The sequence below is a fragment of the Myotis nattereri genome (genome assembly GCF_964212035.1).
Source record: "Myotis nattereri genome assembly, chromosome: 3".
NCBI classification, from domain to species: Eukaryota; Metazoa; Chordata; class Mammalia; order Chiroptera; family Vespertilionidae; genus Myotis; species Myotis nattereri.
The window spans coordinates 187,762,655-187,789,299 of NC_138077.1; the positions used below are offsets into that span (position 1 = coordinate 187,762,655).

A 26,645-nucleotide genomic window follows, 5' to 3' on the forward strand; every position below is an offset into this window, starting at 1 on the left:
TGTCAGGCAGGCTCCTCCTCCGAGGCCTGTTTGCCAGGGCAAACTGCCTTCCTTTTAGGATTTTTGGGTTGGCAACCAAGGATTGCAGCGGGGCGTACCTCTTCCCACCTGCCGGGCTGAGCGGGAAAGGGGGGGGGGGAGTGGGAGAGGGCTAGGACCTCCAGAGCTGCAAAGGCTAACCGGACTGGGCCGGGATGGGCAGGGAGGAGTGGTCCTGTCCCCCGACAAAATCTTTTTGCGAGGCTCTGAAACTGATGGTACTGAAGCGCAGCTTGGGAACCCCGTCCGCTCTCATCCCACAAGATGGGGCAGGGTCTCCCAGCCCCTGGAGGTCCAAAGCCTCGGGCCTCGGGAAACACTGGCAGCATTCCTCGGCGTGGAACGCCCGTGGCCACCGCGCGGGTGAAGAAACAGGCCCTGGGGAGGCTGGGTCGTGCCGGAGGCCAGCGAGGCCTGCGGGCACCAGAACGCGCGCCGCTGGGCAGTGAAACCAGGCGAGAAGGTAGCCTCCGGCGGGACGTGCTGCTGGGGCGCCTGCCGAGCGCGCACGCCGGGACCGCGGCGTCCGCAGGCAGCCCCGCACCGCCCGCATCCCCAGCCCCCGAGGAGGGCGCGGTGGGCGGGCCGGGAAAGTCGGGGCTGCCGTGCCATTGGGCCACGGGTGCCCGCGCCTGCCCACTGCCCGGCCTGCGCGCGCCGATTGGCCGCGGACGCCCGACTCCCGGCGAGGCGCTGAGGCGGAGAGCGGGATTGGTGGTCCCGCCGTCCCCGGGTCGCGGCCGCGCGCTCCGCCTGGCGCTGCGTCCCCACTATGGCGGCGCCCATGCCGCCCACCGTGTCCCGGGCGCCCTCCGGGGTCCCCCGCGGCTGCCGCCGCCGCCGCCTCCGCCGTCGCCTCCGCCTTCCCGCCCGCGACGGGCCGGGCGCCGCCTCCCCGCTGCCGTCCTCTCCGCTGCGGTAAGGGCCCGTCCTGCGTGCGTCGGGGTGCAGCCGCCACCGCAGCTAACGGTCACCGAGCGCCCCGCTCTCCCCTCCCCCGCCGTCCCGGGCTGGGCCGGGCGCGGAGCCGGCGCGCGCTAACGCAGGGGGATCATGAGGTCCGGGTGGGCCTGGGGGTTCGGGCGGGAAGACGCGTCCCTGGACGGCCACCCCGGGGCTGCCAGGCCTGCGGGAGAGGACGGCTGGCCCAGACCGAACGGCCTGAGGTCATCGCGCGCGAGACCCCGCCGCGCCGCGCCCCTGGGCGCGGAGGGAGGACGCGGTCAGGCCGGCCTGGCCGTGGGGAGGGGGGGAAAGTGCAGGGCAGCCGAGCGGGCCTCGGCGGACGGGGAGCGGGCTCGGTGCTCATGCCCCGCTGGCACCAGGTGTTCGGGGCCGGGGCCAGTTTGATCGGCAAGTACGCCGCCCGGCTTCCTCTCCCGCGACACTTCTCCCCGCTGTTGACTCGCTCGCGCTTGCACGAGGAAATGTCTTAGTGATGAGGTTTGGTTAGGACAGTGTCCCACGAATATTTTGGATTCCTTTTTACAGCAGGGCTATTTTTATAATTCCTGAATAAACGTTATTTCTATTTGTGTTCCCCTGACACGAGGAAGGAGTGAAACGGAATTGAGTCATTGTAGTTAATTGGGAGAGGGACCAGGGAAGACAGCTGTTACTTTGTTAACACACACTCACAACACTTTTCTATGGATACACCTTGAGTGATCCATACCAGCGATTTTCAGCCAGTGTGCGGCAAGAACTTTTAAAACATGCAGTAACTCACTATAGAGTCAGGGGTACTGACTCTTTTCCCTTAGGCTGTAAAATAACAAAGGACATCAGCCAACACAACAATAGCTATCCGGTGTGAACGAATCAAAATGTCACCATTTTTTTTTTTTGGTCTGATCAGCAAAAAACAACATTTTCTGGTGTGCCGCAGAATTTTAGTAGTTAGTTTATGTGTGCCATGAGATGAAAAAGGTTGAAAATCCATAATCTATACATATACTTTAGCGAGTTGAACAGGAAGGTGGGGAAAATGCACTTATTAGGATTCTGAAAGTAAAATAACCAGCATGGAAAATTCGGTTATTTCTAGGTCATAATCACCCTGCAGTGATGATCACTGAACTGAGGTATACCTTCAAGTCAAAAGGATTAAAAGGAAGCTGGCATGAAGGTTTATGACAAAATGATATTTTCAAATAATTTCTTAAGGCAATAGCAGCTCCTAAGATTAAAGACTAACTAAAGGACATTTTGAAGTATGAAGTGATGAATCTCTCCATTTCACATGTCACATGAGGAAATAAGAGTGCATATTCTTAGAAACCAACTGATTTTGGATAATCCATAGTGTCTATTGAGTATATATTGGGTGCAAAGCAATACAGATGTGGGGAACTCGAGACTTACTCTAATGGGCCTATAAGTTGTGGGGATAAAGAGCACACTGGAAATTGGTTAAGTAATGATATGGTCTCCAGGATTCTGAGGCAGTGGACACTATAAGACTGCAGGAAAAGGAGTGCAGTTGAGCACGGGTGGGAAGGCCTGGGTGGATGATGAGGAAGGAGAAGTGAAGAGATGAGAAAGTGAGGATGGTAAAGGCGGCAGGGGAGAACCTGGAATGCCTGTGGTGGTTCCAGGGAGATTCCTGTTGGAAAAAGCAGGCTGTAAGCTAGTAACAAATTAAGAGGCAACTTTTCCTAGATGGAGCAAAAGAAAAACAAGTAGTATTTACTTCAGGTGACGCTGGAGCCAGCCACTAGAAAAGAGGCACAGCGCCACCTTTTTTGCCTTGTGACTTTGCTGATCAACCTCAGCTGTGTGGAATAACAGTGCTCTCCACTACTCGGGGTTCATGCTTCAAGAATCATTCTTGCCTTTTTTCTCCCCCTGGGTTCAGCTGGTGGCTGGGTCTTTTTTTCTTTCTTCTTCTTTTTTTTTTTTTTTAACCCTCACCCGAAGATATTTTTCCATTGATTTTTAGAGAGAGTGGAAGGGAGGGGGAGAGAAACATCAGTGTGAGGGAGACACATTGAATTGGTTGCCTCCCGAGCCTGCAACCAAGGTACGTGCCCTTGACCGGAATCGAACCCAGAACCCTTCAGTCCGTAGGCTGGCGCTCTACCCATTGAGCCAAACCAGCTGGGACGCAGTCTTTTGCTACTGCCTCTGCGCTGTTTCTGGGATCTGCTTCTTTCTGTTCCTCCTCTCATCACACTGATTTAGGGCCTTCGATATACCATTCCCTTGGATTATTGCAGAAACCCCCTTAATTTTTTTCTTTCTTCCCATTCATCTTGTGTACTACCATCACTTCCCCAGCCAAGATTTAATGGCTCTTTACTGTCTTTTGAATTAAGCACAGACCAAGCCTGGCATGGGCAGTATGGGTAAATTCATTTTTTGCCATTCCCTTAGATTTCATTATATTTTCCAGATCAGTGGAACTGTTTGCTCTTTGTGCTCTATATCTTTGCTCATGTTGCTTTTTCTATCTTAAATGACCCCTTTCAATCTCTAGTTGTTGGTTCTCATGTTTCAGGGCCATTTGATAAGAAATTTCCTTTGTGAAACCTTTCTGTACTCTTCTCCCCATCTGGATGGGACTTGCCTCTCATTTAAACCATTATAACACCAGAGTCTGCCTTTTTTGTCACAGTTGCCAATCCCAGACTTAAGTTCTTTCAAGACATGGGTTGTCTTCTTTCTCATCTAGCACAGTGTTTTGTACATAGTAGGTGTTTGGCCAATATATTTTATATTGAATATAGCTTTGGACCAGGATGGCTGCAAAGAAAAATTCTTTGCACCAAAAAAATATTCATCATAAAATCTGCAAATAAAGTGACTTGTGTGTGAGAATTGCTTCCTGAGAGATCTGGGGTATTGGTTTGGAGCCTGTGTTTAAGCTGCATTAACAAAAACCTCAAGACTTCAGTGGCTTCACAGAATAAAAGTGGACCTCTCTTTCAGTCCACATGTCCCACACGAGTGCACAGAGAGCTCTGCTCCGCACAGTCACACGGACCCGGGCTGATGGAAACTCCATTTGACATGATATTTCCATGATAATTTTGATCGACTGAAAGATGGTGCTCAGGGTAACTGGCTTTTAAAGTTTCTGTCCCAAAGTGGCATATGTCACTTTTATTCACATTTCATCGGCTGACATGGCCATGCCTAACTTTAGATTTAAATTATTTTTAATTTATTGATGGGAAAGGAAGAGAGAGGGAGGGGAGAGAGAGAGAGAGAGAGAGAGAGAGAGAGAGAGAGAGAGAGAGATTTGACCAGGAATCAAACCCATTTCCTTGGCATATCGGGATGATGCTCAATCCATCTGAGCTCCTTGGCCAGCGCTGGCCATGCCTAACTTTAAAGAGCACAGGGAGTTGCAGTCTTGGCATGTGCTTGGGAAGCAAAGAGCCAGAAATGATTTGTGAATAGCACAAATGACTGTTACACCTCTGTGGGTATCATGGCTCATAGAAGATTAGAGGGAGCAAAAGCGGATTGGCTACTAGAGACAAACTTTGACAGTAGCAAGAAATAATAGCTCAACTAGGCATGGGCATGCGGGTGGATTGGGAACTCCATTATGAGCATTATACGTGCTCACAGGATACAAGGGCAATCGGTTCTACCCCAGCGCAGTCATTCCTAAGGGGACACTGTTTCACAGCATCCTCTGTGATGAGCACAAGAATGGTCATGAGGCATCCACAAAAGTTAAATTATGTTTAAGATATTCAACTTAAGCCAGGCCAGGCCGGTGTGGTTCAGTTGTTGCGCGTCGATCCATGAAATAAGAGGTTGCTGGTTTGATTCCTGGTCAGGGCACATGTCTGGGTTGCAGACTCCATCCCCACTAGGGGGTGTGCAGGAGGCAGCTGATCAATGATGTTTCTCATCGATGTTTCTACCTCTCTATCCATCTCCCTTCCTCTCTCTCTAAAAATCAAATAATAATAATTTTAAAAAGCCCGGAGGTGTGTAATAACTTGAGATACATTTTCACTTGAATGGTTAACATCAAAAGGCATCTTACTTCAACCTTATTGCTTTAATTGGGTTCAGTTGAGTCTCTCCAACTTTGATAACTGGGGAGGAGATTTCACTTTTGATGAAGAATAGCAGCATAGGGTGCTCTTTGGAGCCTTGGTTCAGGAGATGAGGCCTGGTTTGAAATCTTGGCTCTGCCACCAGTTGTCTGACACTGAGCAAGTGCCTCCTTCTTGGGCCTGAGTTTCCTTACCAATGAAGTGCAGTTAGGAGGATTCAGTGAGTTTGTTGATGTAAAGCGCTTCACACAGTCCCTGTCAGAGTACGCACTCATGGTCATGCTTATTGTCATCAGCGGCGGCAGCAGGATTTGAAGAAACTGAGAAATCAGGTAAGGCGACTCCGGGCATGTAGGTAGAAGGTCCCCCCAGGGCTTCCTACCGTTTTTTCCCTTTCTTGGATAGCATTCTTGCCATCTAGCTTAATTTACTTAGTTGTATATATGTTTGTGTCTCCCACTAGACTAGGCACTCTTGTCATCCCACAGATATTTATTGAACACAAGTTCTGTGCGAGGCTCTATGCCAGCTGCTGGCATGATAAACATGAGAGGTATGTCCCTGGCCTCAAAGACCCTATAGTGGGTGGAACCAGAAGCCAGTAAAGGAGCAGTTAGCATACATTGTAACAAGGGTGTTTGTGGGTCCTGTGGGACTCTCCTGTAGTCACACTGGGAATATAAATAATGGTTTTCCAGAAGTTAACGCCTAACCTCAGTCTTGAAGAATCACTAGTGATTAGCTGGGTGGATGTGGGTTTAAAAGGCTTTTCAGACAGGAAACAGTGTGTACAGTGGCCTAGATACACGAAAGAGCGACTGCATCCTGAAGATGCTTGAATGGTAAGAGATCAGGCTGTGTCTGGGGAGTGTGTGGGGGCTGCAGAGTCAGATGGTGAAGGCTTTGCAAGTCCTGGAGTTACAGCTCTGTGTTGCAGATGATCAGGAGCCACTTGAAGGATTCAAAGGTAGGAAAAGATCAGCTTTACCTTCTCAGAAGATTACTGCACGCGAAGGAAGCAGAGTAGCGAATATCCTATTTCCCTGACATGGGAAGTTCTGAGGTTTGCAAACATAGTACCGTGCCTCCTACACAAGAGCCATACAATATTTATGTACGAGGAGAGATTAGAATGAGGTGAGGCTGGCGGGAAGGATACCAGTTAGGCCGCTGCAGAAACATGAGGACTGTGCCCATGTCCTTCCTAGGAGTAGAAGAGAGGACTATACATGAGTCAGTAGGCCAGCGTTTTGGTCATGGCTTCACCAGTTTCTATGGTGCAACTATGGGCAGAACCTCTGTTTCTTCTTGGTTCTGGTTCCCAAATTTGTTACATTGGGATTAAAATACTCATCTTTCAAGGTTGCTTGGCTCAGTGAAATGCGTAGGTACTGTGCTGTTAGACATATCCTATATAATAAAAGCCTAATATGCTAAGTGTCCGGTGGTCTGGTTGTCCGTTCAACCAATCAAAGTGTAATATGCTAATGATATGCTAAGATTACTCAATTGCTCGCTATGATGTGCACTGACCACCAGCGGGCAGACAGTCGACCGGTCAAGCAGTTGCTATGACATGCACTGACCACTAGGGGGCAGACGCTCCGACTGGTAGGTTAGCTTGCTGCTGGGGTGCAGCCGATTGGGACTGAGCCAGACGGGCCGGACACGCCCTGGAGCCCTCCTGCGGTCCCTTCCGGCTGGCCAACCTCCCATGTCCTTCCCCAGCCCCCATCGTGCACCGGTGGGGTCCCTCGGCCTGGCCTGCATCCTCTTGCAATCTGGGAGACCCCTTGGGGGATGTCGGAGAGCTGGTTTCATCCTGATCCTGCAGGCCAGGCCAAGGAACCCCACTGGTGCACAAATTCGTGCACCGGGCCTCTAGTACCTCTTATAATAAAAAAAACCCCTGGTACTGTGCTATTAGACACATAAAGTACTATGCTATTAGACACATAAGATACCTCTTATAATAAAGTACTAGCTTTAGAATTCCTAATGTTTAGTATATTACCTGGTTCATAATAAGTGATCTTTAGCCTTAAATCCCACCACCTAGAGATAACCATTGCCAACATTATTGTTTTACTTATACATCTTAAATGATTGATGCTTCTGGTTTGGGACTGTTACGCCTGAGGGAATTATTCTGAGATCGAGAAGGGAAGAATTGATATGAATATCATACCAACTTAAACATTCTTTAAGTGCCAGTAGATTGCATATGGCTGTTCAGCTGTCCCAGCCCTCACTCAGAAGTCCCACATGCATGTGTGCATACACTTGTGACACTGATGTTATTATGTGCTCACTGCTTGGGCTGCTAAAATGTATGCCCTTTTCCTTCAGCCTGTCGTCATTGTTACTGTTGCCTGCCTCCCCCTGAAATGTTGCTCCTCCTCAGTCTTCTGAACATGTTTTTAAAGACAGTAATGGGGTTTTAATTTAGGTTTGTTCTCCATTAGGTTCCTCCCTGGTCATCCTGGCTGACAGGAATTCCTCCTCTCTGAACTCCTGTACAACTTAATTTATGTTATTCTGATTGAATGTCATCTACTGCCTTATTATTTGTCTACGTGTCAGTAAATTTCCCTTTTTCTTGCTGTCAGTTTTCTTACAGAACAATGGAAAGATGGCATGTTAATGTATTCTTAACATGACTTGAAAAGCCACGGAAACCTTGTGTTTGAAATATGTTGAACATAGGTTAGAAAACTCAGTTACTAAGTTTTAAAGTGTGTATCAGTGATTCTCAGACTTCTTGGTCTCAGGACTCCTTTACAAATTAAGAAATTATTCACGACTCCAAAGAACTTTCATTTTTGTAGGTTTGTCTATTGATATTTAATGTCCCAAAATTACTGAGAAGATTTTAAATCACAAGCATACACAAGCACGCACCCCATTAGCCTCCGGAAAACTCTGCTGGACCCTTGTGAGAGAATGAGCGTGAACAAGGCAGGTACTGTCTGGTACTTATTATGAAAATGGCTTTAAACCTGTGGACTCCCTGGAAGGGGTTTGGGGTCTTGGATCACAGTTTGAAAATTCCTGGCATACAGATGTGAGAGTTTTTATTTTATTATTTTTTAAAATTGATTTTAAAGAGAGAGGAAGAAAAGGGCGGGGGGAGGGAGAGAGAGAATCATCAATTGCTTACCTCCTGAGAGAGAGAGAGAGCGAGAGAGAGAGAGAGAGAGAGAGAGAGAGAGAGAAAGAGAAACATCAATTGCTTACCTCCTGTACACACTCCAAACGGGTATCGAACCTGAAACCTATGTATGTGTCCTGACCAAGAATCAAACCCGCCACCCTTTGGTGTATGGGATGATGCTCCAACCAACTGAGCCACCTGGGCAGGGCAGATGTGAGAGCTTTTATGTGTGGCTCAAACCAAAAAAACTCTTTTACATCTTTTTTAAAAATATATATATATTTTATTGATTTTTACAGAGAGGGATAGAGAGTTAGAAACATCGATGAGAGAGAAACATCGATCAGCTGCCTCCTGCACACTCCCCACTGGGGATGTGCCCGCAACCAAGGTACATGCCCTTGACCGGAATCGAACCTGGGACCCTTGAGTCCGCAGGCCGACGCTCTATCCACTGAGCCGAACCGGTTAGGGCCCTTTACATCTTTTTTGCAACGAAAATATAAGGATAGAAAAATTGACACATTTTCAAAATGTACTCCGCATATTTTATTATTTTAAAGTTTCCACCTCTTGTTAGACCTCCTTTATTTTGAAAGGACAGATGTGTGTATTTTTGGAATATCTGCTAGGTGCATCCTTCTAATAGACATTTGTCATCCCAGAAGAGGTCATTCATTGAACTTGGAACACTAGTATTTTTGTACGAGAAAAATATACATATGCTCTTTAAGTCCCAAAAATTTTATATGCACTTGACCAGATGATAACCAGAGAACTTCTTTGAGCTGCAAGAGTTTCATGGTTACTCACCACCTCATTGTCAAGTTTGGTTGTGATCTTATTGAAAAGATCCGTTTTCTTCTGGAACTGACCACATTGGTGTCATTGTGTGGCACCTGAACTGCACTGCATCACAAAACAAAGAGTGATGACACCACCACCCCCCAGGCTGTGGAGCTTCCCCACTTCCTGAACCCCATGTGCCACAGACGTATGACATAGGGATTGTGTGAGGAGGCCAGCGTCAATGAAGTTCATAAACAAGAGTTCTGGTATTTTCTTCTTTATTTTTATTTTTTATTTTTTTAAATATATTTTATTGATTTTTTACAGAGAGGAAGGGAGAGGGATAGAGAGTTAGAAACATCGATGAGAGAGAAACATCGATCAGCTGCCTCCTGCACATCTCCCACTGGGGATGTGCCTGCAACCCAGGTACATGCCCTTGACCGGAATCGAACCTGGGACCCTTCAGTCCGCAGGCCAACGCTCTATCCACTGAGCCAAACCGGTTTCGGCTGGTATTTTCTTCTTTAAAAAATAATTCTTTACTGTTGAAAGTATTACATATGTTCCCCCACCCTCCCCCCCCAATTAACCCCCTCCCATGTGCCCCGCCCCGCCCCAGGCCTTCAGCACCCTGTTCTCTGTGTCCATGGGTTATGCATACATGCATACAGGGCCTTTGGTTGATTACCTCCCACCCACCCACCCTCCCCCCGCCTTCCCTCTGAGATCCCGCACTCTGTTCCATGCTTCCGTGTCTCTGGATCCACTCCGTTCATCAGTTTATTTTGTTACTTAGATTCCATATATGCGTGTGATCATGTGATACTTGTCTTTCTGTAACTGACTGACTTCACTTAGCATGATACTCTTCAGGTTGAGTGCTGGTATTTTCCTTTGCTACCGTGGTGAATCATTTTGCGTACCCTTTGAGAGAACAGTTGGCTTGCTCTGTCTGTGGATTCAATCAACAGAGGCTCAAACATTTGGGGCGTGGGGGTGGTGAAGTGTTACGTTGTTGCTGACATGTACTATGTAGTTAGGAATCGGTAGTTGAGTCTGTGCTGAACATGCACAGACTTTTTTCTTGTCATTATTCCCTAAGCAATACAGTGTAACAACTATTATTTACAGTGCATTAGGTATTATAAAAAATTTGGGGTGATTTAAAGTATATGTGGGAATGTGCATAGGTTTTATGCAAATACTCGGCCATCTTATGTAAGGCCCTTGGGCATCCACGGGATCTTAGGGCTGTACATCCTTTGTGAAGCGAAGGGCCTGGCTGTTACGTGGTGTCTTCTTGCTCTCGCCTGAGCCTTCTCCAGTCTGCCCTCCATGTTGTTACTTGAGTGACCTTTCTACAATACAGATCTGACGAGGTCATTTCTCTACTTAATCCCTTAAGTGGTTCTTCACTGCCAGTGGGATACATTTCAGACTCCTCAGCGTGGCCTCCAAGGCCTCTCCTAGCCTTTTGCTGGTTCATCTACTTCGCTGAAGCTTTTCCTAACCCTCACAGCCAGTTACTAATTTCCACTATCTCATAATGCCTGTACCTTGTTTATACTCTAGCTGCATGCATCACACTGTGTTCCCACTGCTCTACTCAGGTGCATAATAATGGCTTCCTCCTGGACTGATAAGATGGCATAGCTTCCAGCATAGTTCAGTATAATAATTCTGCAATATTAATTTCTTTCCCTGCTTTTTTTTTTTTTTTTTAAAGATATGGGCAGATAAATAGTATGGAACTACTACCTAGGTCTAAGACATCTAAAGTCTCAGAGAAATAATAGTTATGAAAGGGAACATTTATGTCATATATTCTTATGATATATTTCACACATACAAGAACAGAACAATATGGTGATAGTTATCATTAAATCTTAATATTCCTATTGTGTCAGGTTTTTAAAAAAATAAATAGAATATTACATTTCTAGCAAATGCCTCTTGTGTATTTCCTGCCAGTCTCCTCCCTGTTTCACCAGAGAATACACTGTGTTGAATTTAAAGTGTTAAATTCTCACACGTGTTCTTATGCTTTTGCTACATGTTGTGTGTCCATATACAGAACATAGCAGAGGTTGGCCACCTGGCCTGCAGGCTTTATTGAAACACAGCCATGCCCATTCGTTTCAGTATTGGTATTGACTGTTTTCGTGCTACAATTTTCTGCTGCTAGTTTTCTGGACATATTGCCATCTCCCTTTAACACTAGCCATCCTTTTAGTTCATTTGGCCCGGCAAAGGAAGGTTATCTTTTCTAACATTCCAGGTAAACTTTCTCAAGACCGATTGCATTCAGCATTTTACATCTTTCACATAGAAGTCACCTTTCTCCAGTTAAAAACAGTATGCCTAGAACCCTCATCCTCTGAACACCGTTCCAAAAATCAGCAAAAACCCAATAAAACCAAACCTTCACAGCTCCTATTCAGAAAGTTTGTTTTTGGTTTGAAAAAAAAAAAAAAAGATACAAAATGAAAACTAAAGCTTTCGTTTCCTTGGACTTTTACCACCACCACCACCACCACCTCCCCCCCCCAGGCTTTTTCTTAGTACTTCTAAAGGGAGCATTTGATCAGGGACAAAATATTTTTCAGCTTTTCTGTCTTCTATTTTCTAATACATTTTTATTGATTTCAGAGAGGAAGGGAGAGGGAGAAAGAGATAGAAACATCAATGATGAGAGAGAATCTATCCGCTGCCTCCTGCACACCCACACTAGAGATCGAGCCCGTAACCCAGGCATGTGCCCTGACCGGTAATCAAGCTGCAACCTCCTGGTTTGTAGGTTGACGCTCAACCACTGAACCACACCGGCCGTGACTGTTTTCTATTTTTTAAACCTTGGTAGATATCTGAGTTCTAGTTAGAAAGTTACTGACTGCCCATATTTACAGGAGTCTGGGTTCAGTCAGGAGAATGAAACCACATGGTACTTTGAGCAGGTAAACTTTAGTGTAAGAATTATTAGCTATAACAGAATTGGAGCAACACGAGGCAGGCTGATAAGAAATAAAGAATTGAGCACATAGGAGATGCCCAACGTCATCAGCCATCAGGGGGATGCAAAGCAACACCACAGTGAGATGCTTACCCCTTCGCCCATCTCCATCCATTTTTGCATATCTTTTTTGGTTCCATTTGCTTGGTTCTGTTTTTCACATACCAGTTATGCTTATGCTGGGTCTCCTATAACTGCCATTGCTACATATTTTCTGGGGTTTGTTTTGGCATTCCTTTTAAACTTATTTTTCATGTTAACTTGCTCTTTTTTTTTTTTAATCCAGCATGGCCTTCATGACTCGTATTTTCAGCAATGTCCACTATGCTCTCTTCCATTGAAGATTTTGTTCACTTTTATGAGGGCTAATTGAATTTTATTTTTAAAATGTTGTTTTACTGGTTTTTCCCTGAGCTCTGCCTTTAATCTCTCTGCTCTCAGTTTGCTCTTGGCTTAAAGAGCCACTTGGGTGTGGGCCAGCTGGGAGGATCTTTGTTAATGACCTTTATCTGTTCTGTGACAAAATTTTTTCTACCATGTTCCTCCTTCCCCTTCCCCATTCCTTTTTTTCACTTTTGTTGCAGTATTTTTGTTTAAATCCTGTACTGATTCCTTCTTATTACTGTTCGGATAAACTCTTGCCTCTTCAAATGAAAAATGTTATATAACTGAAGCCAGGCCATTTGGATTTGAATCCTGGCTCTGCCATTTACTAACACTATGACCTTAGGTAAGACAATTTGACCTTTCTGGGCCTCAGTTTCTTCTCTGTATAATGGGAATGATAACTTCATAGGATTGTTGAGAAGATTCAGTGAGTTACATCATACAAAATGCTTAGAACTGTAGTTGGTTCATAGTAAGTGATAGATGAATATTAGCAGTATGAATTATTTTATCTCTTACGTTGACTTGCAGTTAGAAAACGTACAGTTCTTTTGCATAGGATAATTTAATATATTGCATATTAATTGACTACTTAAATCTGCTTAGTCATGCATAAAGTCTGAATAGGAGGTGTGCATTCAACAAAAATGTTATAAAAAAATTAATGAGCTTTTCAGTAACTTGTTTGGGAAGCTGGATAATAGATAGTACGTAATAACTTCTAATTAGCTTGCCTCAAAAATATTCACAGGAGACATGCTCAGGAAATACTTTGTGGTTTTTGCGCTGTGTAATTTTATTATAATTGAGTTCATATCCATTATGGCTGATATTTGAAAGTTGGCAAAATTCTGACATTTCAGACAAAAAGTTGTTGCTTGGTATAATTCTGGAAAAAAAAAAAAAAACCAAAAAAACCCCAAAACTACAAACCCTATTGTAGGATGTTTCAGAAATGACAGGAGTTTGGTGAGTTTGTTTCAGTGAGTTTAAATTTTAGTTTTCTTTTTATGGTTAATTATAATAACCTAGCTTTATGTACCTTACTTCCTTTTTACCTTTTTTGTGCATACTATTACTGACTGACTATTCGGTTAGTGAACAGATAATTTTTGAATACCTAGCAGTGATACAATAGACATGTTTCCTGCCTGGATTAATCAGAATATAAATGTTTAACAAATACTCTTCTATATATATAAAAGCCTAAGCAACCATCGACTGGTAGCTATAATGCACACTGACCATCAGGGGTTAGATGCTCAATGCAGGAGTGGAAACCACAGGCACGGAAACATGGAACAGACTGATGAATCTCAGAGGAAGGGGGTAAGGGGGGAAGGTGGGAAGAGATTAACCAAAGATTTTATATGCGTACTAGAGGCCTGGTGCATGGATTCATGCACCAGTGGGGTCCCTCAGCCTGGCCTGTGCCCTCCCGCAATCCAGAACCCCTCGGGAGATGTCGGAGAGCCAGTTTTGGCCCGATCCCTGCAGGCCAGGCCGAGGGACCCCACTGGTACACGAATCTGTGCACTGGGCCTCTAGTAAGATTATAAGTGTATTAAGTAACGGGATGGGAATATATAGGGGTTGTGAGAATTTATAAGAGGGAGACCTAACCTGAAGTGTAGAGACAGGTGAGGCTCCTCAGGAATTAGCCTTTAAGCTGAGACTTAAAGAATGATTGGGAGTTGGTTAGATGAAATGCTGGGCTCAAGGAAGATTTAGCCTGACGTTGGGAGAGAACCTGTTCAAAACATGCCATATTGCAGACTCACAGAGGGGAGGTGGTGAGAGGTGGCAAGAGATGTGGGACGAGAGGTGGGCAGGGGCCAGATTATGCAGAGTCTTTATTTATTTATTTTTTTATTGATTTCAGAGAGGAAAGGAGAGGGAGAGAGAGAAACATCAATGATGATGAGAAAAAATCATTGATCAGCTGCCTCCGGCACGCCCTGTACTGTGGATTGAGCCCACAACCCAGGCATGTGCCCTTGACCAAATTGAACCTGGGACTCGTTGGTCTGCAGGGGGACACTCTGTCTATTGAGACAAACTGGCCAGGGCTATGCAGAGTCTTATAGGCCTTGTTAAGGGGTTTGGGACTTACCCTACAGATAGTGGGAATTTTACAAAGTGAAATAAATTCACATTGGCTACTATGTGGAGAATGAATTAGGATCAAGAATAGATATGGGAGGCTTATTAGGAGATTATAGTAGTAGGCCAAGCAAAAGATTATGGTGACTTGAAATGGGATGGTGGCAGGACGGATTTCAGAAGTATTTAACAGGCAAAACTCATAGGACCTGATGATTGATTATATTTGGAAGGTGAGATGAGAGTGAGAAGGAGATTGGTGTCAAGGATAATTTCCAGGCTTCTGACAAAAACATCTGTGAAGGTGTTGCCTTTTATTGAGATAGTGAACACAGGGAAAGAGGAGGCTTAAGGGGAAGTCTGAGGCATCTGTGAAACATCTAGATCAAGCATGTCAAACTCGCGGCCCATGGGCCTCATACCTCGTTTATTTGGCTCGTGTTAGCCTTTGAGTTTGACGTGCTTGATCTTCGTATAGAGTAGGAAGTTAAAAAATGGACATGGAACTTAGAGATATCTAGACAGAGTATGTAAAGTTCGGGATAATGATGGTAAACGAAGTCACAGAAGTGGAATGAGATTGCCTTGGAGATATCTGTAGAATGAGAATTTAAAAAAGCCTTAGCATTCCAAACCTTTCTCTATATTTAAAATTTATATACATATAAATTTTATATATATACATAGACATACACAAATTATACCTCTAGTACATATTACTTTTTAGAATGTGTACAAACTATATTAATTATGTCTACATTGGGCCATTAATTAGAAATTAATTTTAAACACACTGTTGCTATGCCTTAGATGCTATGCTGTTAAATGCAGATGATTCAGAGACCTAAGTTATGGATTCTGCTTTTAAACTGTACGCTGATTCTTTGCAAAGCCAAAATAAACAACTTTTTTTATAAATGCCGTGACAGAGGTAGCATGGGGTGTTACGGGAGCGCACACAGCCATAGGAGAGGGCTGTATTTAAGGAAAGCGTCCCGAAGGAGCCAAGACTTGGACAGAGGCCTGGAAGGTGGGTTGGCATTGCGAGGCAAAGAAAGCAGAGAAGGGGCTCTCGGCACCATGCGGTATCTCTTCTCACAGTTTCAGATGCCAGGCGGAAGCCAGGTCGGGTCGTGTTGGGTTGAAGAATGAACAGGAAGTGACAAGACCGACAGCGCCTAGGGCAGGGGTCTGAGTTGGATGGTCTTAGCATCCTCTGTGCCTTGCACAGTCTCTGGCACTCGTGTTTGTGGCATTGGTGTTGGACAGAAGAGGGACACCACCTCTGAGATAAGATGAGTATGTGAGCAGGGGCTACGGCCAGACTGCTGTGCGCCTGGTCCACGCTGAGGAGCCGCCTGTGAGCAGCCGCCCCCTTCACCCGTGTGCCTTTATGGCTGTGCAAGGCGGCCAGGTGCATCCCACCAGCCAGAAAAGTCCTCAGCACTCATCGGTTAGCCTTTTATGTTTCATTCTAGTTTATTTTTTAGTTGAGTATATGATACTTTTGTATCTTAATATTATTAAAATATTTTCAAGACGGTTCTAGAAGTGACATCAATCACCATGGCCGCCCAAAGTTCAGTTCAAACGTGTATTGGTTGGTGACGGTGGGACTGGGACAGTGACCTGGGTGAAACACCACCTGACGGGTGAATTTGAGAAGAAGTACGTAGCCACCCTGGGTATGGAGGTGCACTCCCTCCCTCGTGTGCCACACCGACAAAGGGAACACGGCCGGCCCGGAGAAGCTCAGGGGACTGCGAGACGGCTGTGACATCCAAGCCCCGTGAGCCATTGCAGTGTTTGAAGGAACTTGGAGAGTTACTGAGAAGAATGTGCCTAACTGGCATAGCCAGCTGGTGCGAGTGTGTGAGAACATCCCCATCGTGTTGTGTGGCAACAAAGTGGGCATCGAGGACAGGAAAGTGAAGGCAAAATCAATGGTCTTCACCGAAAGGAGAATCTCCAGGACTATGACATTTCTGCCAGGAGGAACCGCAGCTTTGGAAAGCCCTTCCTCTGGCTTGCTGGAGGGCGAGTCGGAGACCCTCGCTTGGAGTTTGTTGCCGTGCCTGCTCTTGCCCCTCCAGAGGTGGTCGTGGTCCCAGCACTGGCAGCGCGGTGTGAGCACGATCTAGAGCAGCGGTTCTCAACCTGTGGGTCGCGACCCCTTTGGGGGTCGAATGACCCTTTTCACAGGGGTCGCCTAAGACCATCGGAAAACACATATATAATTACATATTGTTTTTGTGATTAATCACTATGCTTTAATTATGTTCAATTTGTAACAATGAAATTGGGGGTCACCACAGCATGAGGAACTGTATTAAAGGGTCGCGGCATTAGGAATGTTGAGAACCACTGATCTAGAGGTTGTGTTCAGGCCACCGCCCTCCCGGACCAAGATGACGAGCTGTGAGAGGGAAGCTGAAGCCCCGCGTCAGAAGTCTAGTTTTATAGGCAACTGTCCTGTGATACCACTTTATTATATAGCGAAGCAGAACCTGTGCTGGATCTTTGGGATGCCGAAAGAGAGGAGTGGGCTTAGAGTGAATGTGGCAGTTACAAAATACCTTCACTTTTTGGACCTGCATGTTTAGCTATATCGGAACACAGTTGTTTTCTTATAAAAATGCTGCAGTCGAATCACAATACTCAGTGGTGAAACCTTGTTTGTTACTGTCATTCCCGTTTCTTTTTATTTAGAATCAGAATAAAGTTGTATTTCAAATACCTTAAAAAAAAATATATATATATATATATATATTTTTTTTTTCATAAACGTCTATTAGTAAAGTGGCTACATAATCTCTTATTTGGATTGGATGTCTATTCGAACATTTCTTTGAGCATTTAGTTTAAAAACATTTTTCTTTTTTTAACTTTTATTTTAAAAATAATTTTAGACTTAAAAAAGTTGCAAGAATATTTCAAAGAACTTCCACGTATCATACCTTCAGCTAGTTTATGGTAGTGTCTCTCATAGTTCCCCGTTGTAAAGTTAACTTTTTCCCTCTCTATAATTAATAAGTATCTTGTGGGGAGATACTTTAAGACTGTACTATATACGATCCCATTTCTCAAAATTTTACCCACTAATTTTAGCATCCTTTGCTTTTTTTTTTTTTTAGCTGAATTATTACTAAAATGGTTGCTAAGTGGTGACCTTTCTAATTACATTATCCCTTCTCTATTCATTACTTGACCTTCCACTCTGCAGGAGGGTTCTCTCCTCTCCACATTTATTACATCCTGGTTAGTGGGTTACAATGCTCCAGCTCTGAGCATTATAACCGCTGAGCCCCTGAGCTGGCTTCTTTTCCGTTTTACGTGTCCTCACTCTGAGCATCCCACTTTCAGGCACAACAGTTGGTTTTGCTATCTGGTAAAGCAAATCCTCATCTCGTTATTTTCACTTAAAGAAAAATCTTGGCTTCTCTTGGGCATGAAGTATTTGGATTAATTTTATATTTAAAAAATAGTCATGGATTTTGACTGGAGTTAGACAATTTATAGAGAACTGACATTTCAGAAGAACTGACATATTTCCATGATTGAATCTTCTCACTTAAGGAGCCTATTTTATCTCTGTATGTATTTGTATCTTTTATGTCCTTCGGTGAAAATCTTGCCCATTCCCTCCTAAGTTTATTTTTAGATATTTTATAGATTTTGTTGCCATCATGAATGGAATTTTTCCCCTTTATATTTTCTAATTGGTTATTGCTGGTACAGTTTTTAAGAAGCTTTTGATTTAACCTAATAATCACTTACTTCCTATTAGTTATAATGCTTTTACAATCAATTCTCTTGGCTTTTCTAGGTAGACAGTTATATAACCTGCCAGTGATAACTTTTTATCACTTCATTTATAATATTTATACATAATTTCTCTTTGTATGTTATCTCATGGCTAAGATATCTGAGTGTGGGTGGGGAAGGGTGATCTTGGGAATTCTTCTTGACTGATGTTACATTTAAGGGAGTATCAGAGAGTGTGCAACAGGTGAAGCAAGGTGGTGGAGAATGTATTCCAGACAGGCTCGGGGGAGAGGAACAGTATGCCAGTGTTCAGTGAATAGATAGAATGGCTAGAGCATAGGACACAAATGAGGTTGGGAGAAGCAAGAGAGTAAATGGGGCACAGTCTGAAGCTGCTGGATTCTGAGAGCAATTACTTTATTCTAAAGGAAATGAGAATTTAATGAAAGGGATGTTAGGTAGAATGGCCCCCCAAAGATGTTCATGCCCTAATCCCCAGAATCTGTAAATATGTTACCTTACATGGCAAAAAGGACTTTGCAGATAAAATTAAGGCTATGGATCTTAAAATTGGGGCAGGGAGGAGGAAATTATCCTGGGTTATTTATTTGTTTGTTTATGGTTAATCCTCACCCAAGGATATTTTTCCATTGATTTTTTTTTTTTGTTTTTGGAAAATACATTTTTATTGCTTTCAGAAAGGAAGGGAGAGGGAGAGGGAGAGAGAGAGAGAAACATCAATGATGAAAGAGAATCATTGATCGGTTGCCTCCTATACGCCCCCTACTGGGGATCAAGCCCACAACCCAGGCATGTGCCCTTGACCAGAATCGAACTCAGGACCCTTCAGTCTGCAGACCAACACTCTATCCACTGAGCAAAACCAGCTAGGCCTCCATTGATTTTTAAAGAGAGTGGAAGGGAAGGGGAGAGACAGAGAAAGAGAACCATTGATGTGAGAGAGACACATTGACTGGTTGCCTCCCTCATGTGCCCCAACTGGGGCTGGGGATCAAGCCTGCCCAAGGCCAGGGATTGAGCCTTGACTGGAATCGAACCCTAGACCCTTCAGCCTGCATGTGCTCACATGCTCTATCCACTGAGACAAACTGGCTAGGTCCCGAATTATTTATTTAAATATTTTTATTGATTTCAGAGAGGAAGGGAGAGGGAAAGAGAGAGGGAAACATCAGTGATGAGAGAGAATCATTGATCTGCTTCCTGCACGCACCCTACTGGGGTTCAAGCCCACAAGCCAGGCATGTGCCCTTGACCAGAATTGAACCCGGGACCCTTCAGTCCTCAGACCGACACTCTAGCCACTGAGTCAAACCAGCTAGGGCATGGATTATTTATTTTTTTATTGATTTTAGAGAGAGGAAGGGAGAGAAGAAAAATTAATGTGAGAAACATTGATCGGCTGCCTCCTGCATGCACCCCGACCAGGGATCGAACTGGGATTGAACCTGCAACCTAGGTATATGCCCTGAGCAGAATTGAACCCAAAACCTTTTGGTGTACGCTCCAGCCAACTGAGCCACCCCGGCCAGGGCTATCCTGGCAAGTGGGCCCCATCTAATCACATGAGCTGGAAAAGCAAAAAAGTTTATCTGGCTGGTGGTAGAAGGGGAAGTTGGAGAGATTCAGAGTCAGAGGAACTTGACCTACCATGGCTAAGGGGGACCACATGGAAAACATGAGAAGGAACGCAGGAGCAAAGACTGTCTGACAGCCCAGCAAGGAAACGGGACCTCTGCCCTTCAGCTGCAGGGAACTGAATTTGGCCAACAGCCTGAATGACCCTGGAAACAGATCCATCTCTTGTCTCCAGAAAGCCCTGCCGACTGCTTGGTTTTGGCCTTGTGAGACTGTGCAGAGGACCCAGCTACAAAACTCAGAGAAAATAAATTTGTGTTATTTTAAGCTGCTAAATCTGTAGTACTTTGTTACAGCAGCAGCAGAATACTAATACTGAGGGGTTTAGGTAGGGAAGTAATGTCAAAGTTTGTGTTATTATCAGACGACTGCTGTGCTGTGTGGAAAATGGATTTGGGAGAATGCAAATTTGGAGGCAGGGAAACTTGTCTTTGGGAATATCGTGGTCACAAGGATGGAGGGTAGTGATGGTGGGGAGGGGATATGATTTGATACCTATTTGGGAGGTTGGAATTACCAGAATTTGGTCATTGATTAGATGTCAGGAATGAGGGAGAGACAGGACACAGATGACTGCTGAGTGACTGGTGAAGCTGTCCTAAGACACGGATGAGCAGGTGGGAACGTGCCTTGTCATGAACTTACTGGTAATTCCAGGTTCTTCATTTGAAAATTCTTCTATAAAGACTTACTTAAAGGTAGAGTATATCAGTAAGATGATTGCTTTTCTTTTCAGACCTCAATTGGTTTTGTTTGTGGTTTTGTTTTTTAGGTCATGTAGGACATTGTAAATCATGTGAAGATGGGCCTCTTGGTGTTTGTGCGCAATCTGCTGCTAGCCCTCTGCCTTTTCCTGGTCCTGGGGTTTTTGTATTATTCTGCATGGAAGCTACATTTTCTCCAGTGGGAGGACTCCAGTAAGTATGGTCGCTCTAGCCTGTCCCCGAAAAGCCTGCTGCAGATCAGCGATGGGGTTTTCACGTAGCTGCAATGTCCTCAGATTCTTCAGAGATGGGCAGTGAGAGTAAACTAACCGTTTCTTGAATTTAGGCTTAGAAGTTGACTACTTTTGTTACTGTAAGTTAAGACCTTACAAAAAAAAACAAACAAAAACAACAACTGCATGCCATGGCAAATTCTTATATGAACCCAGTGAAAAAGTGCTATTTTTTCGATAAAAACTAGAACGGTACTAGTACTTCTAGTCCTTGGATGTTGTTCTTAATGACTGTAGTGTATTGCTGCTCCCATTGGCCATTTATTGCCTTAGGGCTTGGGAGTGAAGTTGGTTTTCTTTTGCCCTTCAAACTTCATCTTTATCTTTTCCTTGGATTTTCAATTTAATATTGTCTTTGTTTTATTTTCCTAAAGAAGATCTGTCTGCTTCATCTTTGTAGCCTTTGCTGGTCCTGAACTTGTGCTGGCTTTCCAGTCAATAACTCCTAATCCCTTTCTTCCATTTGTACCTCAGGCCTCATGTGTCACCCAGCATGTTCTGTATACCTGCCTGAACCCTTCAGACTTGGTTTCCGTTCACCCAGTGTTGCCTGTGTTGTGGTTTAGGCTTGCCGCTGAAGGTTTGCACTGAGCAACACCAGCTTTGCACATTCTCTTTTTGAACACAAGTAGTTTTCCTTTTGGTTCTTTGGTCTGAAGGCTTGTTGCAGGAAATACCAGGTAGTCTGTTCTGATTCCTAGTCAGTGTCTCTTCTCTGAAGTAGTTTTATTTTCCCAAACATCTACCTGATAAAAGTGTAGAATTCACTTGAGAGTAGAGTTAGTCTCTCAATATGAGGTTAAAATGCTAGAATGAGTTGGAAGAGGCATCTGACAGTTGGCCTCGTGTTGAGACCTTAACATGGGAACTGTTCCTATGAAGTAGTTCACTTATTTCTCACATGGCCCAAACTACTGAAGCAGTTGCAAGCCAATTTTTAAAATACAGTGTTATGTCTTTATTGTTTTATATGGAATGTTTAAATGCCTTTTAACTGCTTAGCTTATAATTACCAGTAATTACTTTGTGTTTCCGGAGTTTACTTAAATTTGTGTCCCAACTTATTTTTAAAATCAAGGAGACTACCCACAATAAGGAGTGTTTATATCAGTGCAGTGCAAAAGTCTGTGGTTAGAGGCATTGTCTGTAGCCATAATGGATAAATTAATCTGTATCGATAAAATAGATGGCAACATGTGCAAGGGATGGGGGTCTCTATTTCTTTCTTTTTTTTTTTTAAATATATTTTATTGATTTTTTACAGAGAGGAAGGGAGAGAGATAGAGAGTTAGAAACATCGATGAGAGAGAAACATCGATCAGCTGCCTCCTGCACATCTCCCACTGGGGATATGCCCGCAACCCAGGTACATGCCCCTGACCGGAATCGAACCTGGGACCTTTCAGTCCGCAGGCCGACGCTCTATCCACTGAGCCAAACCGGTTTCGGCTCTATTTCTGATAAGAGCTACTGACCCGTAGAAGACATAATCAAGGATTAGATAATATTTTGCTGGAGAAGTTAAGAAAGATACTAACTTTATGGAAGACCTGTTTTTTGTCAGGCCTCATACATTTAATTTTATTTAATTTACTTCTTACTATAACCATATGAATATGCTATTATTATCTCTATTTTCCAGTTGAGCAACTGAAGTATTTAGTTTCATTAGTTTATCTAAGTTACACAGTTAATGGCTGTTGGAATTTGTCAAATGCTTTTTCTGCATCTATTGTTATGATCATGTTTTTATCCTTTCATTTGTTTATGTGGTGTATCACATTGATTTGTGGATATTGAACCAATCTTGCATCCCAGGAATAAATTTCACTTGATTATGGTATATGATCTTTCTAATGTATTGCTGAATTAAGTTTGCTGATATTTTGTTGAGTTTTGCATTTATGTTCATCAGGGATATTGGCCTATAATTTTCTTTTCTTGTAGTGTCTTTGTCTTTGTTATCAGGGTAATGCTGGCCTCATAAAATAATTTTGGTAGCCTTTTCTCATCTTTAATATTTGGAATAGTTTGAGAAGGATAGTTTTTTTTGTGTGTTTTTTTGTTTTGTTTTTTTAGAGACAGTAGGAGGGAGGAAGGAACGGGAGAGAGACACACACACACATCAATTGGTTGCTTCCCACACGTGCCCCGACTTGGGCACGGATGAGCCTGCAACCAAGGTATGTGTCTTTGACCAGGAATTGAACCCAGGACCCTTCAGTCCATGGGCTGATGCTCTAACCACTGAGCAATCAAACAGGGTGAGAAGGATAGGTATTAATTTTTCATTGAACGCTTGGTAAAATTCTCTTGTGAAGCCATCTAGTCCAGGACCCTTATTTGTTGGGAGTTTTGATTATTCATTTGATCTTTTAATAATTATTGGTCTGTTCAGATATTCTGTTTCTTTCTAATTCAGTCTTGGAAGATTGTACAGTCCTAGGAATTTATCCATTTCTTCCACATTGTCCGATTTGTTGTTATATAATTGTTTGTAGTATTTTTTTTTTTTAATAATGGCTTTGTTTTCTGTGGTGTTGGCTGTCATTTCTCTTTCATTTCTGATTTTACATATTTGGGCCCTTTTTTTTCTTGATGAGTCTGATTAAAGGTTTATCAATATTGTTTATCTTTTAAAAGAACCAGTTATTTGTTTTATTGATCTTTTCTATTGTTTTTAAGTCTCTCCTTTGTTTTGTTTTTCACACCATGATTTTTATTATTTCCTTCCACTTACTTTGGGTTTTGTTTGTTCTTCCTTTTCCTTTATATGTAAGGTAAGGTGTGTTTTTTTTTGGAGATTTTTCTTGTTTCTCAGGGTGGTAGGTCTGTATTGCTATGAATTTCTCTTTTAGAACTGCTTTGGTTGTGTCCCACAGATTTTTGAGATCATGTTTTCAGTTCTGCTTGTCTCAAGGTATGTTTATTTTCCTCTTTGATCTCATTTTTATCTGTTCATTATTTAATAGCTTGTTATTTAGCCTCCATGTGTTTTTCAATTTTCTTCTTATGGTTGATTTCTAGTATCATATCATTGTGATCAAAGAAGGTACTTGATAGATTTTAGCCTTTTTAAATTTATTGAGACTTGTTTTGCAGCCTAACATGCAGTCTGTCCTGGAAAATGTTTCTGTGCACTTGAAAAGAAGGTATATTCTATTGCTTTTGGGTGAGATGCTCTAAAATTATCTGTTAAGTCCGTTTGACCTAATGTGTCATTTAAAACTGCTCTTTCCGTAATTTTCTCTCTGGATGATCTATCCATTGACGTCAGTGGGGTGTTACTGTCAATCTCTCCCTTTGTTTGTCAATGTTTACTTTATATACTTAACTGTTCCTACATTGAGTGCATAGTCAAAACAAATGTTTTACAACAGATTGAATTAGAAACTGGTGAAAATCCAAATTTCTTTTATTAACTTGTAAATTAAAGAGATTTGCAGAAATGTAAAACTACGCTTTCCTACTTTTTCTGTTTCAGAAAAGTTTTTTTTCCTATTGTTAATTTTAAATGAATTCATACTTTTAAAATGTTTTAATATAACAAATCCTATCTAATAAAGAGGGAATATGCTAATTGACTGCCCTGCCCTCAAAGATGGTGGCACCCACAGCCAATAAGGAGGGAATATGCTAATTGAATGCCCCACCCTCAAAGATGGTGGTGCTAACAGCCAATAAGGAGGGAATATGCTAATTGACTGCCCCGCCCTGAAAGGTGGCAGTGCCACAGCCACAAGATGGCTAGCAGGGGAGGGCAGTTAGGGGTGACCAGGCTTGCAGAAGAGGGCAGTTGGGGGCGACCAGGCCGGCAGGGGAGGGCAGTTGGGGGTGACCAGGCTGGCAGGGGAGGGAAGTTAGGAGTGACTGGGCCAGCAGGGGAGGGCAGTTGAGGGCAATCACGCCTGCAGGGGAGGACTGTTAGGGGCAACCAGGCCAGCAGGGGAGGGCAGTTGGGGGTGACTGGGCCGGCAGGGGAGGGCAGTTGGGGTGATCGGGCCATCAGGGGAGGGTAGTTGGGGGTGATCAGGCTGGCAGGCAGAAGCAGTTGGGAGCAATCAGGCAGGCAGGCAGGAGAGCGGTTGGGAGCCAGCAGTCCTGGATTGTGAGAGGGATGTCCAACTGCTGGTGTAGGCCTAATCCTATAAACCAGCAGTCGGACATCCCCCGAGGGGTTCCAGATTGGAGCGGGTGCAGGCTGGGCTGAGGGACACTCCTTGCCCCGCCCTGCCCCCCCCCCCCCCCGTGCACAAATTTTGTGCACCAGGCCTCTAGTATTAATAAAATCATTCATCCACATACATAAACACTTTGGAGTCCTTAGTAAGTTTTAAGAGTGTGAAAGGGTCTAATATCAGAAATCTAAGAACCACTGTATTCTTGAGTCTTCAAAAAAGTGGAGTTCAGGGATTGGGGGACTTTCAGAAGTGAGAGTGTTTAGGGATTGATTGACCTTTAGCTGTGGATTCCCAATTACATGAATAAGGCTGTTGTTGAATAGGATGACTTTCAGAACAGTAGTCACTGAAGTGAAGCTGTTGTTGATGGATTTGGTTGGGTTTTAAAGTAGTTCTGGTGGTTACTTTTTGCTATAAGAAAAAAACAATCAATGCTCTTTTTGATGGTTAGCAACCTTTTATTCTCAATGGAAAAAATGGGAAAGAATAGAAGGCATAACTCTTATAATTCAACAATAAGAAGACAATCCAATTTTTAAAATGGACAAAGGACCTGGATAGCCATTTCTCCAACAAAGATATACAAATGGTCAATAAGCACTTGAAAAGATGTCCAACATCATTAGTCACTAGGGAAATGCAAATTTGCAGTGAGATACCACTTAACACCCACTAGAATGGTTATAATAAAAATGACAGATAATAGCAAGTGTTGGCGAGGATGTGGAGAAATTGGAGCCCTCATACCCAGATCGTGGGAATGTAAAATGGTGTAGCCATTTTGGAAAACAGTCTGGCAGTTCCTTAAAAAGTTAAATATAGAATTACCATTTGACCCAGCAGTTCCACTCCTAGGTATATAAACTCAAGAGAAATGAAAACGTATGTCCACATTAAAACTTGTATGTGAGCTTTCATAGAAGCATTATTCCTAATAGCCAAAAAGTGTAAATAACCCAATAGTCCACCAGCTGGTGAATGGGATAAATAAAAGTGGTATGTCTGCTGGCGATTTTCAACTGGTGTGCCATGGCAGGCATACTGGTGTGCCACAAGAATTTTTAAAAAACATGCAATATCTTACTATTTTTATCTCTTTTCCCTTAGATTGTCAAATAAAAAATTGAGAACAGCCAACACAACAATAGCTGTCTGGTGTAACTGAATCAAAATTATACTTTTTTTTGGTCAGATTGGCAGGAAGTATATTTTTTGGTGTGCTGCAGAATTTTAGTAGTTTATGTGTACTGTGAGATGAAAACGGTTGAAGATCGCTGGTCTATACAATGGGATGTTATTCAGCAATAAAAATGAATGAGATACTGATGTCCTACAATATGAATGAAGCTTGAAAACATTATGCTAAGTGAAAGAAGCTAGTCACGAAGGACCATATATTGTATGAAATGTTCAAAATAGGCAAACCTGTGGAGACAGCAGATTCCTGGGCATTTAGGACTGGTGGGCTAGAAGGAAGAAACTAAAGGGTATAGGATGGTTCTTCTTTAACTGTTACCTGCCAAGGCCACGTCAGGGTGGGCCA

At 43.5% G+C, this 26,645-nt stretch overlaps 1 protein-coding gene across 4 annotated transcripts in view; it reads left to right on the plus strand.

Moving 5' to 3' along the window:
- Positions 1–732: 732 nt before the first annotated feature.
- The window catches only part of ST3GAL3 (ST3 beta-galactoside alpha-2,3-sialyltransferase 3), a gene marked incomplete at its 5' end in the record, with an annotated part of 189,068 nt that continues 163,155 nt past the window's right edge, over positions 733–26,645 (plus strand). The window contains one exon of one of the 4 annotated variants that reach the window (XM_081085824.1): positions 733–957. Coding sequence is in view for 2 of the 4 variants with exons in the window: in XM_081085821.1 (XP_080941947.1) it covers positions 20,727–20,841 (115 nt within the window). Of the gene's footprint in view, positions 958–20,722; positions 20,842–26,645 lie in introns of those variants that run through there. The other 3 variants (XM_081085823.1, XM_081085821.1, XM_081085822.1) reach the window with 3 other exon arrangements.